Source organism: Anopheles ziemanni, chromosome 2 (genome assembly GCF_943734765.1).
Source record: "Anopheles ziemanni chromosome 2, idAnoZiCoDA_A2_x.2, whole genome shotgun sequence".
Taxonomy (NCBI): domain Eukaryota; kingdom Metazoa; phylum Arthropoda; class Insecta; order Diptera; family Culicidae; genus Anopheles; species Anopheles ziemanni.
The window spans coordinates 21,663,531-21,683,411 of NC_080705.1; the positions used below are offsets into that span (position 1 = coordinate 21,663,531).

Consider the following 19,881-nt stretch of genomic DNA (forward strand, 5'->3'; position numbering starts at 1 on the left):
GGTTATGCATTCGGGCATTCTACCATCCAGTAAATGGAGTATAATATGCAAGCGGTGAATGGGCCATGCTGTTATGTATTGAAGGCGACAAGTACTAGTATGGCAAAAATAGTGTATTTCTATAGATTTTTTTTTTATATCGTACCATAAGCTGCTACAATATTCACTTCCTATCCTTGTCTACATTTGCTCGAGTTTTAAGTCTGTCTTCAGATTAATTGTTCACTTCATCAACTTTGTCATACAGTTTAAATATTTTGCCCCTTCATAAGTACAAGGCTTTTTTTTAAATAAATCATCTCAATGAGGCAGTTTTTAATTGCAGCCACATAAGCTTTCCAAAGTCTTGATGGTAGTATAGTTAATTTAATCTTTCGCTAAAATAAATGCTCCTTCGTTTTCTTCTTTCAGACGACTGCATTTCAAACCAACTGTACATAAGTACAGAAGTACCGCTCTGTGATTGTAATTTTCTCATAACATGACATCCGGCATATGGTTTACACAGCTTCTAAAAGGTTGATATCATTATAAATTGCCTTTCGTTAAAATAACTCGTGAGTAGTTTTAAACTTTAAAATGAGCCTGGTTGTTTCCACCTCCTCCTGTTCTGTCATGTTTCACTTTTACAAACAGACAAAAACGTTTTCTTAATTAAGTTAATCTAACCATAAGTACCACTGGTTTTGGTAAGTGTAGAGAGTACCGAACGATCAATCGAAGGAGTGATTCTCCACGATTGTTCCTTCCATTCCATTTACTGCTCTTGGCCGTTGTAGTTCTGCTTCGATTCCTTTGTGTTCAACGGCGTTGCTTCGGCTTCGGCTGCCTCGATCGAGCTGGCCGGCTTGTCACCCTTGTTCCACGGTTGCTCCTCGCCGGAAGCCAGCAACAGATAGGCAATGATTTCCACCACGTAAAGAGCGATCGTCACGAAGAAAATTACTCGCCAAGCTCCGATGGTTTGCTAAAGAGATAGAACGAGAAATTAAAGATTTCAATGGGTTACACGGTTACGGTTCACTTAATCGCCAACTTTGACTTACATTTCCGTGTGTGATCTGTCCGACGAAGATGGGAACAATGATACCGGACAGCGTCGCTGCCGTGTTCGTAATGGCCATCAATGTTCCAGCATAGTTCGGTGCAATATCGATATGATTGGAGAGCAGTCCACAGAACATGCCACCAATGGCCGTGATTCCGATCGTCATCAGTGACACTGCAAGCCCACGCTGGCAACCGATGTAACAAAGTGCCAACAAACACACCATCGGGACGGCGGACGCGATGAAAGTGGCCGTTTTCCGGGCGATAGTGGTTGTGATCTTGCCGCGCGTTCTCAACGCATCCAACGTCTTGCTGAGAGCCATACTGAAGAACCACATCGTCAGGAAGGGAATTGCGGTCACGACGGCGTTCTCCTTGATATTGAACTGAAGCACCTGCTTCATGTAGAACGGCAGCTCGATCAGCAGCATGTACCAGCCCCAGTTGTTGCACACGTGCGCAATCAGGATACCGTAGAACGGAGCGGAGGTGAACACCTTACGCCACGGTACCGGTGGCTTTGGTTCGTTGTGCCCGCTAGACGACCCGGAGCCAAGCGACGTGGTGATGAGATCACGCTCTTCCTGGCTGATCAGTGGCTGCTTACTCGGTGTATCCTGCACCAGCCAGAGCCAAAGCACCATCCACAGGCAGCTTAAGCCGCCCATAACGTAGAACACCGACTCCCAGCCGAGTGTGCCAGCTAGCACGCCCGCCATCAGCATCGAGATGACCGTACCGAGGGCCGTACCGGCGTACACGATGGCCGACATGACGCTACGCTCGTTCGGTGGTGCCCACGAAGCCAACATCACGTGCATGGCGGGGAAAGTCACTCCACCTCCAATGCCTTCGCCGATACGCATCACGATCATGGCGACGTAGTGCAGCTTGGCGGCCACCGGCGTGAGCAGTGTGCACACAACGTTAATCAGCACCGAGAAGAACATGACCCAGCGGGCGGAGAACGATTCGGCCACACGAGCTCCGGGTACCTGCGATACCAGGTAACCCCAGAAGTAGCAACTAAGAATCATGCCCTGCACCGGCTCACTCCAGATAAATGGGCCATCCTACGGGAGGGAGAAAAAATAAAACAATTAAAACATTTTACCAAATAAACATTTTTTTGTTCGAAACGGTTTTTTTAAGCCCAAATGAGCCCTTTTTTACAGATTACCTTATTCCACAAACAAGAAGTTCTAATTTCCATGTTCAAGAAAACACAATTATGAAAACCAACGTATTTTAACGTATTTTTAACTATCAAATACTTACAACATCAATCGTCACATATTGAACAACACATTCCAATTTACTGTTTAACTGTTTAATTACTAATTCGATTGCTAAAAAGTCAATGTTGCATTTGGAAGTCACTAAACTCCGGTCCATAAAATCTTTTTTAACAGCGTTTTTGGTATAATATAATCTATTTTTTTTCAATAATCAAAAAAGCACGTTGTTGACTAACTGAATATTCTAATCCCCAAAATTAGTTTTTTAAATTTCATATTCCATTTAAACATACAAAAGGGACCTAGCATGAATCAATGTTACCCAATGTTTTAGTTTAAACTTTTAAACACACATCGGAGTAAAATTATTAAAAACTTTTGAGCTACCGTTTTTTCTTCAATCGTGCTTCAATAATAGTTAAATTTCCCTACATTTCTAGTTAATTAAGAGTAAAGCATGTTTATTTTATTTATGTAAGTAACTTCATCTACAGCAAAAAGAACAAGACGGTCAAAGCCTCTATAATTACACAAAAAAAAAGTTGTAAGAAAAAATTGCCATCACCGGTCATTGAACTCGGATCCATAAAATCAAACCGCATTCTATTTACATTCCTTGGCTCGTAAAAAAGTAATAGTACGGAATGGAAGAATTTACTTTCCATTTCTTTGCTCCGTTTAAATGATCTTTATCTCCTTCTCTTGCGAAATTCGCTACCACTTGGTGAAACTGAAACCGCCCTGAAAGTGAAACCAATTGACCACCAGCAGGTCGGGGCAAAAAGCAAACTACAAAAATAACGGGCCATTCTTAACATCATCCGCCGTTTTGCGAACGGCGATGGCGTCAAGCGTAGTAAAACACGGTGGGATCGCGATATTACTCCGTTTTCATCGACGTTTTTTTTCACTTCTCAATCGCTTCGCGCGTGGCAAAAGCTTATGACTAGTGCAAACATGGGCATCTCTGGCGGTCATCGTTCTCCCGTTCTGGATTGCCTGTGACCCTCCCCTCCACACCAGGAGCTCCACATCTCCCCCCCCATCGGGGGCAATCAACCTTATATTATTATTTATTTTCGGCATCGAAAGACTAACGCAGCCAATTTTTCTGCGTGCCACTTCTGTTTCCGACTCTTGATTGAAATGTGACGCGTTATAAATTGCCTTCGCTCTCCCGCCGATTCCTCGGGAATGTGCGTCTAGAGGATCACAGTATTTGAAGTATTTGAAGATCCAATTGCCGCACGCTCTAAGGGTTGTTACCATGGGGTGTGGATGATTTTGCGTTTGCTTTTTTCCTCTCGCGACCAAAGCGACCTACGCCATATCGTTCGATTGGTTTGGTTTTGTTGGTTTGGTGATATCAGGTTGTAAATTGATTATTCCAGGGGACAGATTGTTCGGTCGAACGAAACCGTACACGAACGAACGACATAAATTGAACCATAATTCAAATCATCACGGTGCAGCGTGTTTGCACCATTATCGGAAACAAATTCCAGTGTGTTCCTCCAATGGACGAGATACGGAAAGATCATCCAATAATTGGTGAACGAAATTAATTAATCCTTTTGCTATCATGATCAATACAAGTGAAAGCTATGAATAGTTAAATAAAAGGAACATCGGTTGCGACAAATTTAAATTGTATGAAAATGTAATATTTTGGTACATGTTTTTATTATCTCGTTGAATAGATTTTAAACCCGCTTCCCAGACGATCGGCCGGTCGAATATAGGGCCACAAAAGATCGTCCGCCATAAACTTACCTCGACCGCTTCGGTTGAGTTGCTGCCCTGGCAGACGGGTTCGGCGTTGACATGCTCCTTGGCCTCGGTCGGCGTCGAACCGTGGGCGAGGGCCGAATGGTTCAACATCGCGACCATCGCCACGCTAAGATTCACCTTCAGCCCGTAGATGATGGCCATCGCGACCGAACCGAGCACGGCCAAAACGTACCGGGCTGGGACGAGGGCTGAAACGGGGGGAAAAAAACATGGTAAAATAACGTATCCCGCTTTAATCGTTCTGGAAATCGACCATCCCCATCCCTTCCTCCTTCTCCCACCACATAAGGCAATTAAATTTCTCTCTGCCAACCCCGAAGACCAACGGTTTTCAAACGATTGTTTGTGTCACTCCTTGCTTCCACGTGGGACCCCTTTTTTAGGGGGGCGTCCCTCATCTGCCGTGACGATGGTTGGTCCATCGTTGTTCGGTGCTGGTCGCATATCGCGCCATGTAAATCAGTCACACTTTGACAGAGAGACGCGCATAAATGCCATCGGTGAAACAATGGACCAGCCCGTCCACCACCGAAGGGTTGCAACGTGCAACGATCCATAACCGGTGACTGCATCTTCCGCTGCGTATTTTTTTTTTCTATCAAGCTCTTTCTGCCCACTCCACGCTTGGAGCGACATGTTAACGGGAAAAGCACAGAAAAATGTTACATCCGGCCAACGTGAATCTCCACCCACCGCCTGGAAATGGGAAACCTGGGAATCGGCGGTAGCACGGTGGCAACATGGGCCAAAGTTGGCACACTGATTTACGTACGAGCCACCGAAACAGAAGCTTTTCTGCTAACCATCGCAAGACATCCGACATCGTGATCAATCACGTGGAAGAGGGAGCAGCATGGGCATCAGTTTAAGACGCTTATTCCATCGCGCTTTGTGGACAGTTCTTCCGGTGGTGTTAAGCTGGGAGTGTCTACATCGGAGATGTAGAAGCTCCCCGATTCAAATCGGTCGGGATAATTATGTACTGCAATTTATTTTTACGCATCATTAGTGGCAGATACAGAAAGAAAGATAATTTATGATCAAACTTTCTCTGTTTTAACAGACGGAACTTTAACGCATGAATAAGTTTGATATTGCCTTATTTTGCGACGATTTTATTTAACTTAATTTAAAGTTTTTAAAACTAATTTTACGGATACATTATCAAAAACATCATCATAACTTTAAATTCAAATGAGTGATAAATAAACGGTCTGTTTACAATAACAATCAATGTTATCATAGATTCTCCCTTCCTTGGATAAATCAAGATCCTCCCAAATGATTTAGCATCAACACAATACTGAAAGTATTCACACCCGTAAATCACGCCATCCGTTTCTGGTGCGCTGCCGGTGTGACGAACGTTGTCAATCGGCGATAAAACTATCAAGTGTAATAGCAGGCCATGGTGTTGAAACGACCATACGTGGACGACATAGATTCCAAGCGTCTACTTTGGCCCGCTTCCAATCGCAGGGTTTCCACCCGAAGCGAAAATTTCCCGCCCAAAAACGGCACGTTGGAAAGTGTAAAGAACCGCGCTCCTCGGGGGGTTTGTTTTTGTACCGTGCTTCCACCTGTTGGGTCCTTAGCGGAGGTTGCGTGTGAGCAAAATGCTCGCATTTTCCCACTCCGTCCCGTTACGGCCGAATTGTGGGTCAGTAAATGAGAGAAAAACGCTCTCGCAAACGCTCACCCGGCGAAAAAGTGCGGACCGGCGGCCGCTCGTATGCAGCGAAAACCCTCCCACGTGCTTCGAAGGATATCTCAATGTCAAAACCATGGACCTCTTCCCGTTTCTCTGTCTTCTTGTTCCTGGGCCGTCCGTTCTTGGCGAAAGGGAAAGCGATCCTTAGGAGGGATAAAAACATTGCTCGTGTGCTTCTCCAACGATGGTAAGAATTGCAATTGGGTGAATCATTGTGTGGAAATAAATTTGCACAATGCATGTGTTGTTGCACTTCAAAGATATTTGCCGTCGTACAATTCGCTGTGAGTTTCGCGTAATTCCGGAGGTTGCTTTGCTTTGCGTCAGACGCGAGATACTCGGTTGGCCGGATGTCCTCTAATTGACCTTTTCATGCCGGTCTACTGCCGGGAGTTGGAAATGTGGATGGATGCTTCGATGATGTTCGAAGTGTGCAATATCGAATCAGGATTGCGTTGTGCCTCCAAGTCGAAGAAGATGACAATTAAGCGCAAACGAAGTTAACGACATTCCCAGAGGAATAGTCGCAAAATTATTAACAGAGCCCTGACCTACAACATGCTTGCGAGCAAAGGAAAATAATTTTATTTTCTTTTATCATGACCATTTAACAATTCGACTTCATTGTAAAACCTTTTCGCAGGATCTCTCAAATCTTCGATTTATTAAAGTATGTTCTTTTCAAACATATGTTGTTTATTTTTAAAACAAAACGCCACCATGTGACAAACGTCGTTTGTTACCCAGCAAAAGGATTGTTTCGTCAAACGATATAAATTATCGGTGTTCATCCATCGTTTCAGACCATGCGGACATAAATTGACGAGAAAACAACATAACAAGATTCCCGAAGGAAAATATCGCACATACAACCGTTACCAGACGGACGGTGTTTGCTTTTCTGTACCAGTTTTGATGACTGTTTGACGAAGTCTTGTTCGACCAGCCAAAGAACAAACATTCCATTCCATTCACTGGCGAGACTTCTTGGGGTTTTGTAATGATCGAACAGCTTTATCGTTAACCCACTGAACCAAAAAAAAAAAAAAACACAATCAAGTGCAACATGTGTGGATTGCTTCGATGGGCTGATGAAGATTTCATTTTTTTGTGCAATAATAAACGAGCTGCCAGAATCGTTGGTACGTTTGTTCGTGATCTTTTTTCATAAACCCTGCCTAGCCCAACCCACCCGTGATGGAGATTTTAAGAATGCCACCGCCGGCAGGACAAATTGGTCTTTACTATCACGTATTTCATCTTTTCTTACTTCCTTCGTTTGGCTCATGGGTGTAGACAAAGTCAAATGGTAGACGGTTTCGTTCTTTAGCGTAAGTCGGTTTTTAAAAACGATTGGAACCATCACCAGCGGCCGTAGATTTGTTGTTGTGGTGCATAAATTAAACCCATCTTTGGGTGATGAAATCATCATCGCCTGAACTCAATTCAGCCCCTCGAGATAAGCAGCAAAGGGATTCGATGTTGTTTCGCTAGCCAAATAGCAAAAGAATGAATACAAACGAAGCTGTCGAGAGGCGTTGAAGGTGCAAGAACGGATCCGAATGGGGCCGAGAGGAGTATTCCACGGTGGTTTAATTTTAGTTCAACGAAACCTGAACGTCGCTGCCGATGCTGCTGCACGCACCAAGAAATCGACCAGGAGGGTGTGTGCTATATGCCGACGAAGACGAGAAAGTATCGTCGGGGGAAATGGGTAGGAACCAAACCGTCTGCGGTCGTGGTTGCGTGGGACTGAACGTCGTGTGCCGGGTGGGATGTAAAACCGTCTGATACGCCTCCGCAAACCCCTCGGACACGGAAAACAGGACACGGAGCAGGAGTATTCGATTGCACCGCAGAGGAAAAGTCTTCAATGTGTCCAAGAAGGGGAGGAACCCCGAGGATGCTGCACACGCAAATAGCGCATCGAATGTCACCCATTCCGCTGTCTCCAAGGATGGTGGTATTTTTTCCCTAAGACTTGAATGACCTTTCAGGACGACCTCTTGTGCTACCGAAACACGGTGGAAATATACTCCCCCAACGGTGGTAAGACTTCAATTCCTACTTTTCAATTTCTCTTACAAAATTTGTTTTCTTTTGGCAAACCATATGGTTTTTGGTGGCATTGCTATCGTGGCCACTCCGATAACAGTCTATCGCTTCCTGCTGCGTTTTTTTACTTCTTTACTTACATCCCAACACGTTGCCCTTCGCAGGCACAGTTTGATCACCCATACTGCTTGTTGTTGGTTCTACACCGTACGATTTACAAACTTCCTTCGATGCGCACTTTTCTTCTTGTATTTCTTCAAGACCAGGACACAATCTCTCACGCACTTCACTTCACAGGGAGAAAATGCCGCATTTAGCACATCGCACTCCACCAGAATATAATCACCGTTTGTTTCTCGGTTTTTTATTTTGCTCTTGTGGCCGCCCTAGGCACGTTGGTACACTTTGGGGGGAAAACAGCTCTCACAACTGTTGAGTTGCGTTTCCCGGTCCGCTCGAGATCCGATTTCCGACGCGTTCGGCGAAAGAATGATTCCGGTTTTGAACGACAACGCTCGCGGCACGCGTTTTCTGATATTTTTTTATTGTATCAACCAAGGTTACTTCAACAAAGCTATATTTTACAGGTTGGTCGATAAGAATAAAATTGACGTTCAATAATCTCGGTGTCTCTCGAAGTTGTTTCGAAAACAAAACATTTTACGATTTTTTTTATTCTTCAAGTGCGTATCCTGAAAGAAAATCAGAGAACAGCGGACATCTTAAAACTCGTAAACTAAATAACATTTATGTCAGCGATATGATAGATTTTGTAGTCTTACCTCTCGATCTTTGAATATTGGTTATACACCTTGGACTTTATCAGTTTTAAATAATCAAGTTTTAATCCCTAGCATATGGATCATGCACTAATTGCAATACAAATGAAAAAAGTTTGGTTCAAAACATATTGTACAAAAGGTCAATGTGCCGTGGTGGTTACATTCTTCAACTAAAAAGGGATTGACAAAGATTAACACTTTGAACGAAAAGCCGACCATAGATAACAACTGATAAATATGTTTATTGAGCGTAGCCATTTCTAATCGAACCGTTCGAGAAATCCCGCTTGTGTTGTGGTCAATATTTATTTTACTATCTCGTTAACAAACATGAGAGCACACTTTGGATCGTGGAGGTGACTGCTAGTTTAAAAAAATGCATCCCATGAATTGTCGGAATGATGAAAAATCGCACAAATGTTGCCAACACGTGGAACGATATGATGCAATGGGCCTAAAATGGCGAACGTTCAATGGCGCACGTAACATTCGGTGCATGTTTACTCAGTTTGATCAATGCCAAACTTGTTTCTTTTTATTATTAAAATGACCTTAGTCTTATTTTTATCAATGGCTGAATCTATGTGAAAAACTTCAAAGCTTTATTGTACAAATTCAATTGCAAAGTGCTTAAATTAGATAATACATATAATTATTTGTTAGTAATATAACGAAGAGATGAGGTAAAACATATATGCTGGAAAACAATCCTGGTTCAATCCACATCAAAAAACCTAAAATCGAAGAATCTGAAATGCAGTAACGATAAAAATTAAATTAATTTTTTTTATGGTTTGACGAAGCACTACATTAGGAATGATAAAAATAAGATTGCTTCATATTTGAATCTTCTCAAAATGGTAAGTTTATGACTCTGATATTCGTTACACTTTTGCATATTACTATTATTGTGACTTTAATTTGGTAAAAACTTACTTTCAATTTTTTGTCGTAGATCTCGAGCGGCGGTTGCTATGACGATTACACTCCCTTATTGAGTTTTCCAATGGCGACACCGAACGACTTTTGAAAAATTAATCTGGTTAAAACTTTTTCAAATAGTGTTCATAATATCATTCGCTCATTACCTTTGTGATCGTCTTCCCTTGCAGATACCTGGTGTAGGCAGATGGGGCCTGTCGGTGATGGAAAAGTCCACTCGGATTCGTCGTCCGTGGACATGAAATCCATTACAGTGCATACGAGCCCAAATTGCTTCCGCTACATTTTGGTAATACACAAACCCGAATCCCCGTGATAGTCTTGTCTGGGAATCGTATATGACAAGCAGGTCTTCTACGATTCCATATTGTTCAAAGATATCCTTTAGATATTGTTCCGTAGTGTAAACGGTTAATCCAAACACTCCCAGGCATCGATTTGGCTCTGGCGAGTCAACACGAATCTCTGCTCTATGTGAAGACAATTTCCTGGTGCTAGAGTGTCCTCGGACGGGAGACCAAGGTTGTGACCTACATCGGTTACGATCAGATGAATCCGAACGGCTACGATTGCTCCGGCATTTGCGATGGTATCGATCGATACTTCCCGAGCGATGTCTGCCAAAGCATCGACTCGAGTGGCGATTCGAGCTACGGTGAGACAAAGTCTGTGGAATACATATGATCTTACCGTGAGAGTGTTTCCCCAAGAAATAAAATACTAAGTCAACTTGCCATTTTATGCTACACTCATAGAATACCACTTAACCGAACAAACGCTCAAAATAGAATAAATGCTTTACAATTAGCAAGTTTCAGAACAGAACGAATATCGCGTCGCCTATGGTTTCGAAAAAGATAACTAGATCATAAATGGTTAAAATCCAAAAGAAAAATGTATGCTGGATAGGATTGCATCTATACCCTTTATCTTCTACGAATATTAAAATTATAATTTGAATGAGGCACAGATCAGATATGTTTCGAACGGATGATTCAAATTTTAGACTGCGTACCTTCACAGTGGTATATGGCTGCGTACCCTTTTCCTGACAACCAACTGAATTGTCAAAACAGCAATGCCTCAAGTTGTTTGTTTTGAAATTTTCATGTGCCGTTTTCACCGTTCAAGTGACTCCGCATGGTTTATTTCAAAATATACCATCATACATTTCTTGGTCCATTCCTCAACCAGTCGGTCGTCCATTTTATCTTAAATCCCAACTTGTGAAACAATTTCCTAGACGGTTCGTTGGTATCGATCACGCTAGCGTATGCGTTGAGACCCAATTCACCTAGTTTGCGTGCGAATCCTAGTGCCATCATCGATCCGTAACCGCGTCGGGTTTGAGCCACCCCAAGCATACCCATGGCTCCGTTTTGCACTCGCATGCACCATGCCATTAGTTTACCGTCTCCATCGAACAGTCCCAAGTTGAGATTCCTCGTTATTAATCGTTCGATAAACAGCTCACTTCCTGGGTACTTGTGGGGCCATTCAGCGTTAATGAAGATAGCATCGTCGAATTTCAGGGAGCCGAACTTGAAGCCGTCAGGAACTTGTACTACTAAATTGCGGGCGTCCTCGTGGGGTAAGTAGTACATGCAGGTATGCTTGTCGAAGAGAGTCTCCAAATTGAATAGTTGATAAATTTCAATCACTAACGACTTGTACAGGCCCATATTGATCATATAACTGCGAGTCCAATCTAACAGCAGTAGCGCACGGCGCAAGCTTTCCAACGATGTGTCCAGCGTATAAATGAACATTTCATTGCGATCCTGTAAAAAAGCGTTTGCATTAAAATTTAAAGTTTAAAAGAAATGCTCCACGTACAATTACAATATACGTTCCATCCTTTGCCCATTCGCCATTCAGACTAAACGCCATAAACTCCTTCAGGTCAACGCCTTGCTCCTGCCAGTCGATATAGTTTTGTATCAAATTGTAGGACACTTCATGCTGAGGCCAGTCCGTTTTGTACAGATCGCGCCACTCCTTCCAGTCACTCGTTGAGATTGTCACGAGCCGATCCTCCATGGCAACTCTCGCTCGAAGTGTCCAAATGTGTAATGGACCGTCGCTACAGCAACACTGATTTGGCGGTAACTGTGATCTATGGCGGTTTCTTGTAGATAAGATTAGGCAATCAACACATTTTTAAGACAAACCAACACGCATGAGGGAGAATACTATTGCATTTTTATATTTTAACAAAACGGACGGTTTACATAACTTAGGCTTAAAGTGGAAAAAATTAAGTTTCAGAAATTGGGGTACCATTCAAATTATATTTTTTTGTATATATTTTTGAGAACTTCTTTTAATATTTTCGTTACTCTGTAAAGACCATTACATCAAAGCTCCTCAGAAAACGCCGAATCACGCTCCAGTGAATGTAACTTTAATTAAGGGATAACGAAATGTTTGTAATCAGTTCATAATCAAAAGATTTATGAATCTCATCCTTCTACACCAAGTTCAAGCCTGAGTAATATACATTAGCAAACATGAATATACCTGTACAGATAAGGTACACGTGAAACAGAAATGAATAAATGTTCGGTATTCCTTACTTCTTGGTTACTAAGCGTGAGATCGAGAGGGTTTGAATAATTTGGATGAATAATAAAGTTATTAACATAAAAAGTGTGGTATGATGAATATGTATGGGAGTCAATTACACATTTCCGAGTTTTGCATAATGCGCTCGCCTGAAACGAGCGTCCGGATAAAGTATTGGAAAATCCGCTACTTGTGTGACTCAGTATCATCAATTTGCACTAATAACCCATCTCCCCAATGATTCTTACCCTTGACCAATACCTTACCGGGAGCAAGAACTTGCTATCAAAACAATCAACCATGATGATGATTGGGAAACAGATTCATGTGTTTACTTTATCTTATCGGTTGCTTCCGGTATTCGTTGCTATCGTAGGCGCCCCTTTGGCTGATAGTAGACCGATCGATGGCATATAAAAGGAGTAACCGGTTGCTCTGGCACCAAACATCTCCAGTTTCCAAATCTGTACGGAAGAAAAGAAGCGAAAGTTTGAACTAAACATGGCAAAGTACTTAGTGGCCTGTGTGTTTGCTGCCGTAGTCCTGATCGGTTTGATCCAGGCATCGGATCTGATCCTCGGTAACATTGTGTCCGGCGATCGTATTCTATACTCGTAAGTTGAAGACAATGTTGATAATGTTTCTTCAATTCACTTTGAACCTTACTGTGGACATGGAAGATTATAACGATCGGTTTCCATTCGTAGGCAAGTTGCATCCGCCCCCGGTGTTATCGGAGGACTCGCATACCGTGCGGTAAACTATACCGGTGTGTACAACATTACCGCCATCCGTGCGTACGACCGGACCTTAAACCGTACCGGACAGGCCCATGTTACCGCCGGAGGACTGTACCAACGGTACGTTAATTTGGCCCTGCAGACCCGCTTCATTGGTAATCCACTGGACTATTTGGTGGAGATCTACGGCCGTTAAGGAACATATATTGCATAGAAATATAAATAAGCAATAGAGCAGCAATGACAATACGTTTTTTGAGATTTGCAAAGAAACATAAAAATCGCAAGTGTAGATGCTTTTGTGTGTAAAACTACAAATGATGTTGGTGCATAATTTTATTACGCTCTTCCAATTGATTTGAACAGCTGTTGATGTATGTTTGTTTTATGTTTTGATTAGCTCTCTGCACTAGATTTAATCGGGCAGAAAGATTATTTGCAATGCGATCAAAATGTAACTGACAAGGACGAGTATTATGTTTTTAAATGTGCCAACCAACACAGCTTAACCTACATTTTAAGTTAATTTGCATAAACCAATGCAAAGGAGTGGAAATAGAAAAAAAAATTATGAAGCTTAAGTTAAACATTTGAAACATCGCCGCGTTATCAACGTAACCTACTTATCTACACTTGTCTGTAAAGCAGCGTTTTTCATAGCGGGCAGTCAAAAAGATTTATTCAGATAGTTGTGTTCTAACCACTGACTAAGCACGATCTACTCATCGTCACATCAGCCATATCATGGCGACCATTATTTCTATTCGGAGACTACCTCCGGAAGAGATCGGTGAGCTTCGCGGTCTTTATCGAGTCGATTGGCCAAAACATGCGTTTACATTCTACACATTGGATAATTTCTTTCGTTGGCGAAAATGGTTCCAAAATGATAAGGTACAGTTGTACACGGACTTGAACCAAGATTGGAGAGAATCTGGGACATTTCTCGCAAAGGTAACTTCTGGATTTATGTTACCCGCACATTACTAAGGAGCTTTCTCGATTTGCAGGACCATAACGAACTTTTTTTCGATACTCTGTTGGAAAAGACTAATGACATGAGGGATCTGCTTACTGCGATTATAAAATTGTGTGGAGCAAGGTTCAGTGTTGTGTGTAGTCTTCGGTTTCACGAAGTGCTAGCAACCATCACCAACGATTTATCATACGGTAAGACGAGCGATGAGCGGATGGTATGCTACCGACAGTCTGTGTTAGGCAATGGCCTGGCTGAAAGTAAACTACCGTACAGATATCGTTTTGCGCCTGTTCGTCAAGAAGATATTGATTTTGTATCGCACCAGTGGGAGTACAACGAACCAATGTTTGTTAATCTTCCCGGTCGATTGATCGATCGTAATCCTTCGCTTGGTGCATACGATCTGGAAGGACATTTAGTCGCTTGGTGTTTAATGTGAGCATCGTTTAGATACTAGTACCGAGAAAGGAGTCTACTATAGCTGTATCTCTTTGTCTTTGCTTTCTTTAAGTGACCAGACGGGATCGTTGGCTCTTTTCCAAACTGTTGCGGCGCATCAAAGAAAAGGCTTGGGTCGCGCAATCATTGATCGATTTTCAAAGCAACTACACAAAGACGGAATCTTACCACAAGCGCTCATCGTGGACAGTAATGTACCGTCAAGAAGTTTGTTTGAAAAACTAAACTTCAACGCCGTCGATAATTGGTGTTGGACGAGGTTTGATAAAATTATTGAGAATCAAACAGAAAAGTAGAAAGCGCGAAACATCGGTGCACGTTAACAACGAAATCTATTAAGAAATACACAAACTCCAGATCAGTCAAGATTTTATTGCTTTCCGCAATTCCACACCATCGCATCGGATTCGCATATTTTTCAGCCAACAAGATTCACTAATCACACGGAAGCCTAACTTTTCAAACAACCTCCTCGTAGGCTCGTTGGTTTTTCTAACACTAGCGTAAGTGCTATGTCCTTGCTGTGCCAGATGCCGTGCCATCGCTTTGATCACCACCGAACCGTAACCCTTCCGTTGTGCGACGACTCCGAGCAAACCGACGGCTCCATTCGGTGTCCTTAGACACCATGCCAACGGTTCGCACACACCGTCCAAGAACAGACCCATCGAATCGTTGAGCCGGAGCATCCGTTCGATAAAGTACTCCGTACCTCCAGCCTTATTCAACCACTGATTGTAAATGAACAGCGAAAATTGTGGTGCTACACGTTTCAACGACATTCCCAACGGTAGGTCGAAGTGAAAATTAAGCGCAAACGATTGCGAAGCGTGATAGATGACATCGGAACTGTCGAATTCGACATCCAGCTGATTCAACCGGTACACTTCCAATACCGTATCACGGTAGAGGCACATGTTCATGAGATAACTGTGATGCCAGTCGAGTAGCAGCAGCATTCGTTTGAGCGTCTGTTCCGATGCGTCCAGGGTGTACATGAACAGGTTCGTATGATCCTGTAACGCAACAAATGTAGGACAAAAGTTATCTTCCGACGTTTTTGCGCACTGTTTACATATACATACTTACAATGATAAGGTAGGTTCCATTTTCTCGCCAGGTGCCATTTAAACTGTACACTACCAGGGTGGCAATAATCTGTGGATCACGCTCCACCCACCGTATGTAGTTTTGCAAATTGTTATACGCTATCTCGTGCCGAGGCCAGTCGTACGTAAACAGATCCCTCAGCTGTTCCCATGCTGTCGGCGGAACTCGGACGAGCGTATCGTTCTGCATAGTTGATTTGTTTGTACGCTACTAAACCGTCCCGGTGGAAAGCTGTGATAGACGAACAAGATTTGCGAACTGGCTGTGTGTGCGTGAAGCACCTCTACAACACTTTGTTTTATTTTATGGCGCTACGAGCGTCTCAGATAAGACTAATCAATTGGTCCTGAGTGATTTTAGCAGGCGAGAATTTTAGCTAACTTTAACGCACTCGGGAACTCAGCTGATCATCATCATGCCAGTGCCGTCTTGGGATCCCATTCAACGAGTTTCAAATGGAAGTTACGGGCCTATAGAAAAATTACTAGAAATTCCTGGATCCTGCCTTGTCCAACATAGAAGTTGAAAGCCAGGCCTTTTAAATTTGTTTTTTTCGTTATGACTTTTGCGATACTTAACCTTCGTGGCTGTGAGTATCCTGCAGGATAACAGGTGATGTAAGGGATATAGGAAAAAGTTGTAGCAGTGCCGCACCCATTAATCTTTAAAGAGGGTGTCGAGACTCAGAGCCAAGCAGAAGAATAGAAGCTATCAATATTGATTCAGATACCTTATTCTTGAAAGCCGTCAGGATTGCCGAAATCCTACAGGCCCCTCCACATTCTTCACGCGTTTGGCTGTCGGTTTGGGCGAGTACTTTTGAACATGGTTTATCACATAGAGTACTCGGTCGTAGTAGCCAGGAAGACCCAATTTGCCAGTTCAAATGACATTAAACAACCTTCACTTTATTTAACCAAGTGTTCGATTAAGTGTACTACTGAGCAGATCGTTTCCGTAAGGCAGAATGTACGACACGAACGTACACTTGTATAATCGATATAACAATTTATTGCTTTCCACAATTTTTTATCCAATTCACTTTGCCAACCACTTGGAAGCCTAACTTTTCAAACAGTTTCATAGAGGCCTCCTTGGTAAAGCTTACACTGGCATACACGTTGTGTCCCTGGTGTGCCAGCTGCCGTGCCAACGCCTTAACTACCAGCGAACCAAATCCTTTCCTTTTAGCAACGACTCCCAGCAATCCGATGGCTCCGTTCTGTGTTCTTATACACCATGCCAATGGTTCGCGTGCTCCGTCCAAGAACAGACCCATCGAATCGTTCATACGGAGCATCTGTTCGATCATGTTCTGTGTACCTGCGACTTTATGCACCCACTGGTTGTAAATGAATGCTGCAAATTGTGGCGCTATACGTTTCAGGGACATTCCCAACGGAACCTCGAAGTGAAAATTAAGTGCCATCGTTCGCGTTAGGTAATAGATGCTATCGAAACTCTCGTACTCCACATCCAGCTGGTTTAAACGGTACACCTCCGCCACCGTATCACGGTAGAGGCACATGTTCATGAGATAACTGCGGTGCCAGTCAAGCAGCTGCAGCATTCGTCTGAGCGTCTGTTCCGAAGTGTCCAGGGTGTACATGAACACGTTCGTGTTATCCTGCAGTACCAAAATAGGAAACACAAGTTCATTTCATCAAAAACCAAACAAGAACTTGGATGCACCATCGGTACACATACTACTTACAATAATGATGTAGGTTCCATTTTCAATCCAGGTGCCATTTAAACTGTACACTTCAAGGGTACCGATAGTCTGTGGATCGCGTGCCGCCCAGCTTATATAATTTTGCAGATTATTGAAGGCTATCTCGTGCCGAGGCCAATCTTGTACGAATAAATCCCTCAGTTGTTCCCATGCGGTCGACGGGATCCTTACCAGCGAATCGGTCTGCATTGCACAACTGTTTGTATACTACTAAATTATCCGGAAAGGAGATTGAAGATGTATCTGACAGATTATGGAGCTACATTCTTCTTGAACACTAACGTCTTTATTTTTTTACCAACCAAAGCACATGCTACATTACGGTCGTTTGCTCAGCTGATTGCCGAAACAGCACCACCTAGTGATCCCATTCGACGAGTTTCCGCGAAACAGTACGAGCCCTGTGCATGGTGCCGATGTTCACAAAACTTGCCTTATCGAACATAGCCCTAGAAGGTTCGTTTGTGTCGATGACGTATGCGTATTGATTATGTCCCATTTTGGCGACCTTCTTGGCCATGACAATAGAGACATTCGTATCGTAGCCTTTGCGGGCTTGAGACAAACCCAGATGCGTTATAGACAAAGTCAGATGAGTTAGAAGCAACAGTCGATGAGCTATTTCAATACCACATGCTTTCAAAACAACAGTTGATAAGCCATTTCAATCACCAGTGGGTTAGAGCTGAACATAGGTGTCAAACCCTGTAACGTGGATCTCTCAGTTCAGCCATATATTTTATTTTTTAATTGAGTTTATATGGTTTTTAATTTTACTTTACATAACGTTCAATTGAAGTCTAGTTTAGCACCTGAGCTCCACTCTACAAACTTTCGCTCGCAATTTCTAATCCAATTCACCTGACCAATGGCTTTGAATCCAATGCTTTGAAACAGCGCATTCGATGCATCGTTCTCAACATGAACACTTGCGTAGGAGTTGATCCCAATTTGTGCCAATTTATTTGCGAACCCTTTAACCACTAGCGCACCGTAGCCCTTTCTTCGCTCGGCCACACCTAGCGTTCCTATGACACCGTTCTGTGTGAGTAGACACCAACCAAGAAGTTTTCCGTCTTCCTTGTCATCAAATAGACCCATGGAAACGTTCCACCGGATAAGTCGTTCCAAACTAAACTCGGATCCCGTCTCTCGGTGTTGCCACAGGTCGTTGATGACTTTTACGTGTTTCGGTTGTAGTGGACCAAACCGCAACCCTTCTGGAAGTTGGACGGTAAGCTGGAGTGCTACCTCTTTCGGCAGAAAGTACATAATGTTGGGTCGCGCTGAGAAGATCTTGACATTGAGCTTTTTGAATGTTTCAAACAGCAGGGATTCGTACTGGCACATCACGGCAACATAGTAATAGTCCCAGTCCACCAATTCCAATGCTCGCCGAAGGGTATCAAAAGATTCCTCGAGGGTGTGCATGTACAAATCAATGCGATCCTTAAAACAAGAAAAATACACATTCCCAATTTCAAATATTTACCACAAACAACATACGGAAATCCAAATGTGACGCACAATGATTACGAACGTTCCATTCTCACGCCAGCTTCCGTTGAGACTGTAAATTGAAAGGTCCTTTATTTTCGGATCACGTTTTGACCAGTTAATGTAGTTTTGCACAGTGTTGTACGCTAGTTCGTGCTGTGGCCAGTCACGGAGGTACAAATCACGCCACTCTTCCCAATTGCACCGAGGGATCTCCACGAGCTGATCGTTCACCATGGCTGTCGTAAATGTACTGAGAATCGAGTACAATTGTCCAAGTTAGCCCTTGCTTATCAGCCATAGCTATTACTTGACTCACGGCGGTCAATTACTTTATTTATCTTGCGTAATATGTGCAAAGCTCAGCTTCAAGATCGTCGCGTTGGAGGTCTCGTTGAATATTGGTAAACATTGGTTGAACAAGCTAGTCCCTCATATTTATATTTTCTACTGTTCTACTGTATAACTGTTACATAATATACCATACCATTTTAACAGGTATGCCATTATTAAGCCGCGTTTTATGTAGTAACAAAATAGAGAAAATCTTTCGCTTACTGTCAATGCAAAAACAGTCCATAATAAACAAAATATTTGAGTAGACGAAACAAAACGGGTTTTATCAAATTTCGGCAAGTTTCTGTTCGCACGTGTCTATTATCACTGTTTTCCAGGTAAGATTCGCGAAAGAAGAATTGTGCGTTTGTTATAAATTCAATTTTTATTACGTATTTTCCGGCTTCAGAAACCTCATGATCTATCTGTACTCTGAACCAGAGGTGTCAAACTAAATTTCACTTGCAGGCCGTTTTGCACTCAGAATAGCATCCTACCAGTCGGTCACATTTTCTTCGGTGTTGTTGGATCATAAGTGTGCCACCGTATGTTTCAAATGATGATGATGATGCCATTACAAAAGCAATTGTAGTAGCGAAGTAGAGTAATCTTGATGACTTTAAATTGTACACCTAAGGTTTGCTTTTCAAATAGTTTTCAGTTGTGGGGATCCAAGTATTGATTGGGATGAATACCCATTTCGCCAGTCACGTGTATAATGAGGTTTTTCTTCAGTATACGAGGGCTGACAATAAAGTAAGGTCTCCAACGCTGCAACTTCGCCGGATCACGCGCTAGGCGAAATCTGGCAACACCGCCGTGTTCCTTGGTTCCCCCACTACCACTTTGCTGCTGGGTGAGGCTTCCCCGACCGCGCAGTCTTGGCTGAGC

General features: G+C 42.9%; 7 protein-coding genes across 7 annotated transcripts; 2 read left to right on the top strand and 5 right to left on the bottom strand.

Moving 5' to 3' along the window:
• Window positions 1-519: 519 nt before the first annotated feature.
• Window positions 520-8,191, bottom strand: LOC131282407 (sialin). The gene is made up of 4 exons (XM_058311865.1): window positions 7,986-8,191; window positions 4,062-4,267; window positions 1,047-2,123; window positions 520-967 (listed from the first exon to the last, which is right to left on the bottom strand). The coding sequence occupies exons 1-4, from the start codon at window positions 8,026-8,028 to the stop codon at window positions 758-760; spliced, it is 1,536 nt and encodes a 511-aa protein (XP_058167848.1). The 5' UTR covers window positions 8,029-8,191; the 3' UTR covers window positions 520-757.
• Window positions 8,192-9,565: 1,374 nt separating this feature from the next.
• LOC131293167 (uncharacterized) lies at window positions 9,566-11,609 on the bottom strand. The gene is made up of 4 exons (XM_058321246.1): window positions 11,406-11,609; window positions 10,794-11,350; window positions 9,716-10,219; window positions 9,566-9,650 (listed from the first exon to the last, which is right to left on the bottom strand). The coding sequence occupies exons 1-4, from the start codon at window positions 11,607-11,609 to the stop codon at window positions 9,566-9,568; spliced, it is 1,350 nt and encodes a 449-aa protein (XP_058177229.1).
• A 1,026-nt stretch (window positions 11,610-12,635) lies between these two features.
• Window positions 12,636-13,070, top strand: LOC131282275 (uncharacterized). Its single transcript, XM_058311689.1, has 2 exons — window positions 12,636-12,748; window positions 12,842-13,070. Exons 1-2 carry the CDS (start codon window positions 12,636-12,638, stop codon window positions 13,068-13,070), a joined length of 342 nt encoding a protein of 113 aa, XP_058167672.1.
• A 548-nt stretch (window positions 13,071-13,618) lies between these two features.
• On the top strand, window positions 13,619-14,608 carry LOC131293168 (uncharacterized). Its single transcript, XM_058321247.1, has 3 exons — window positions 13,619-13,828; window positions 14,179-14,288; window positions 14,365-14,608. The coding sequence occupies exons 1-3, from the start codon at window positions 13,619-13,621 to the stop codon at window positions 14,606-14,608; spliced, it is 564 nt and encodes a 187-aa protein (XP_058177230.1).
• Window positions 14,609-14,674: 66 nt separating this feature from the next.
• LOC131281956 (uncharacterized) lies at window positions 14,675-15,611 on the bottom strand. Its single transcript, XM_058311333.1, has 2 exons — window positions 15,402-15,611; window positions 14,675-15,328 (listed from the first exon to the last, which is right to left on the bottom strand). Exons 1-2 carry the CDS (start codon window positions 15,609-15,611, stop codon window positions 14,675-14,677), a joined length of 864 nt encoding a protein of 287 aa, XP_058167316.1.
• An 820-nt stretch (window positions 15,612-16,431) lies between these two features.
• LOC131293169 (uncharacterized) lies at window positions 16,432-17,346 on the bottom strand. Its single transcript, XM_058321248.1, has 2 exons — window positions 17,137-17,346; window positions 16,432-17,049 (listed from the first exon to the last, which is right to left on the bottom strand). The coding sequence occupies exons 1-2, from the start codon at window positions 17,344-17,346 to the stop codon at window positions 16,432-16,434; spliced, it is 828 nt and encodes a 275-aa protein (XP_058177231.1).
• Window positions 17,347-17,946: 600 nt separating this feature from the next.
• Window positions 17,947-18,891, bottom strand: LOC131281730 (uncharacterized). The gene is made up of 2 exons (XM_058311076.1): window positions 18,685-18,891; window positions 17,947-18,606 (listed from the first exon to the last, which is right to left on the bottom strand). Exons 1-2 carry the CDS (start codon window positions 18,889-18,891, stop codon window positions 17,947-17,949), a joined length of 867 nt encoding a protein of 288 aa, XP_058167059.1.
• Between the last annotated feature and the right edge of the window lie 990 nt (window positions 18,892-19,881).

What these genes read in the sequence shown, in the direction of transcription:
- LOC131282407 (XM_058311865.1), bottom strand. Translation starts at nt 8,028, where the DNA reads ATGGGTGATCAAACTGTGCCTGCGAAGGGCAACGTGTTGGGAT. An exon ending in GAAGGGCAACGTGTTGGGAT is followed by an intron (nt 4,268 to 7,985) that starts GTAAGTAAAGAA and finishes CCCCCGTTTCAG; the next exon opens with CCCTCGTCCCAGCCCGGTAC. An exon ending in GACAGATCACACACGGAAAT is followed by an intron (nt 968 to 1,046) that starts GTAAGTCAAAGT and finishes CTATCTCTTTAG; the next exon opens with CAAACCATCGGAGCTTGGCG.
- LOC131293167 (XM_058321246.1), bottom strand. Translation starts at nt 11,609, where the DNA reads ATGGAGGATCGGCTCGTGACAATCTCAACGAGTGACTGGAAGGAGTGG. An exon ending in ATGGAACGTATATTGTAATT is followed by an intron (nt 11,351 to 11,405) that starts GTACGTGGAGCA and finishes GCTTTTTTACAG; the next exon opens with GATCGCAATGAAATGTTCAT. An exon ending in TCTAGGAAATTGTTTCACAA is followed by an intron (nt 10,220 to 10,793) that starts GTTGGGATTTAA and finishes GTCTCACCGTAG; the next exon opens with CTCGAATCGCCACTCGAGTC.
- LOC131282275 (XM_058311689.1), top strand. Translation starts at nt 12,636, where the DNA reads ATGGCAAAGTACTTAGTGGCCTGTGTGTTTGCTGCCGTAGTCCTGATC. An exon ending in GGCGATCGTATTCTATACTC is followed by an intron (nt 12,749 to 12,841) that starts GTAAGTTGAAGA and finishes TTCCATTCGTAG; the next exon opens with GCAAGTTGCATCCGCCCCCG.
- LOC131293168 (XM_058321247.1), top strand. Translation starts at nt 13,619, where the DNA reads ATGGCGACCATTATTTCTATTCGGAGACTACCTCCGGAAGAGATCGGT. An exon ending in CTGGGACATTTCTCGCAAAG is followed by an intron (nt 13,829 to 14,178) that starts GTAACTTCTGGA and finishes GTATCGCACCAG; the next exon opens with TGGGAGTACAACGAACCAAT. An exon ending in TTAGTCGCTTGGTGTTTAAT is followed by an intron (nt 14,289 to 14,364) that starts GTGAGCATCGTT and finishes GCTTTCTTTAAG; the next exon opens with TGACCAGACGGGATCGTTGG.
- LOC131281956 (XM_058311333.1), bottom strand. Translation starts at nt 15,611, where the DNA reads ATGCAGAACGATACGCTCGTCCGAGTTCCGCCGACAGCATGGGAACAG. An exon ending in ATGGAACCTACCTTATCATT is followed by an intron (nt 15,329 to 15,401) that starts GTAAGTATGTAT and finishes GTTGCGTTACAG; the next exon opens with GATCATACGAACCTGTTCAT.
- LOC131293169 (XM_058321248.1), bottom strand. Translation starts at nt 17,346, where the DNA reads ATGCAGACCGATTCGCTGGTAAGGATCCCGTCGACCGCATGGGAACAA. An exon ending in ATGGAACCTACATCATTATT is followed by an intron (nt 17,050 to 17,136) that starts GTAAGTAGTATG and finishes TTGGTACTGCAG; the next exon opens with GATAACACGAACGTGTTCAT.
- LOC131281730 (XM_058311076.1), bottom strand. Translation starts at nt 18,891, where the DNA reads ATGGTGAACGATCAGCTCGTGGAGATCCCTCGGTGCAATTGGGAAGAG. An exon ending in ATGGAACGTTCGTAATCATT is followed by an intron (nt 18,607 to 18,684) that starts GTGCGTCACATT and finishes TCTTGTTTTAAG; the next exon opens with GATCGCATTGATTTGTACAT.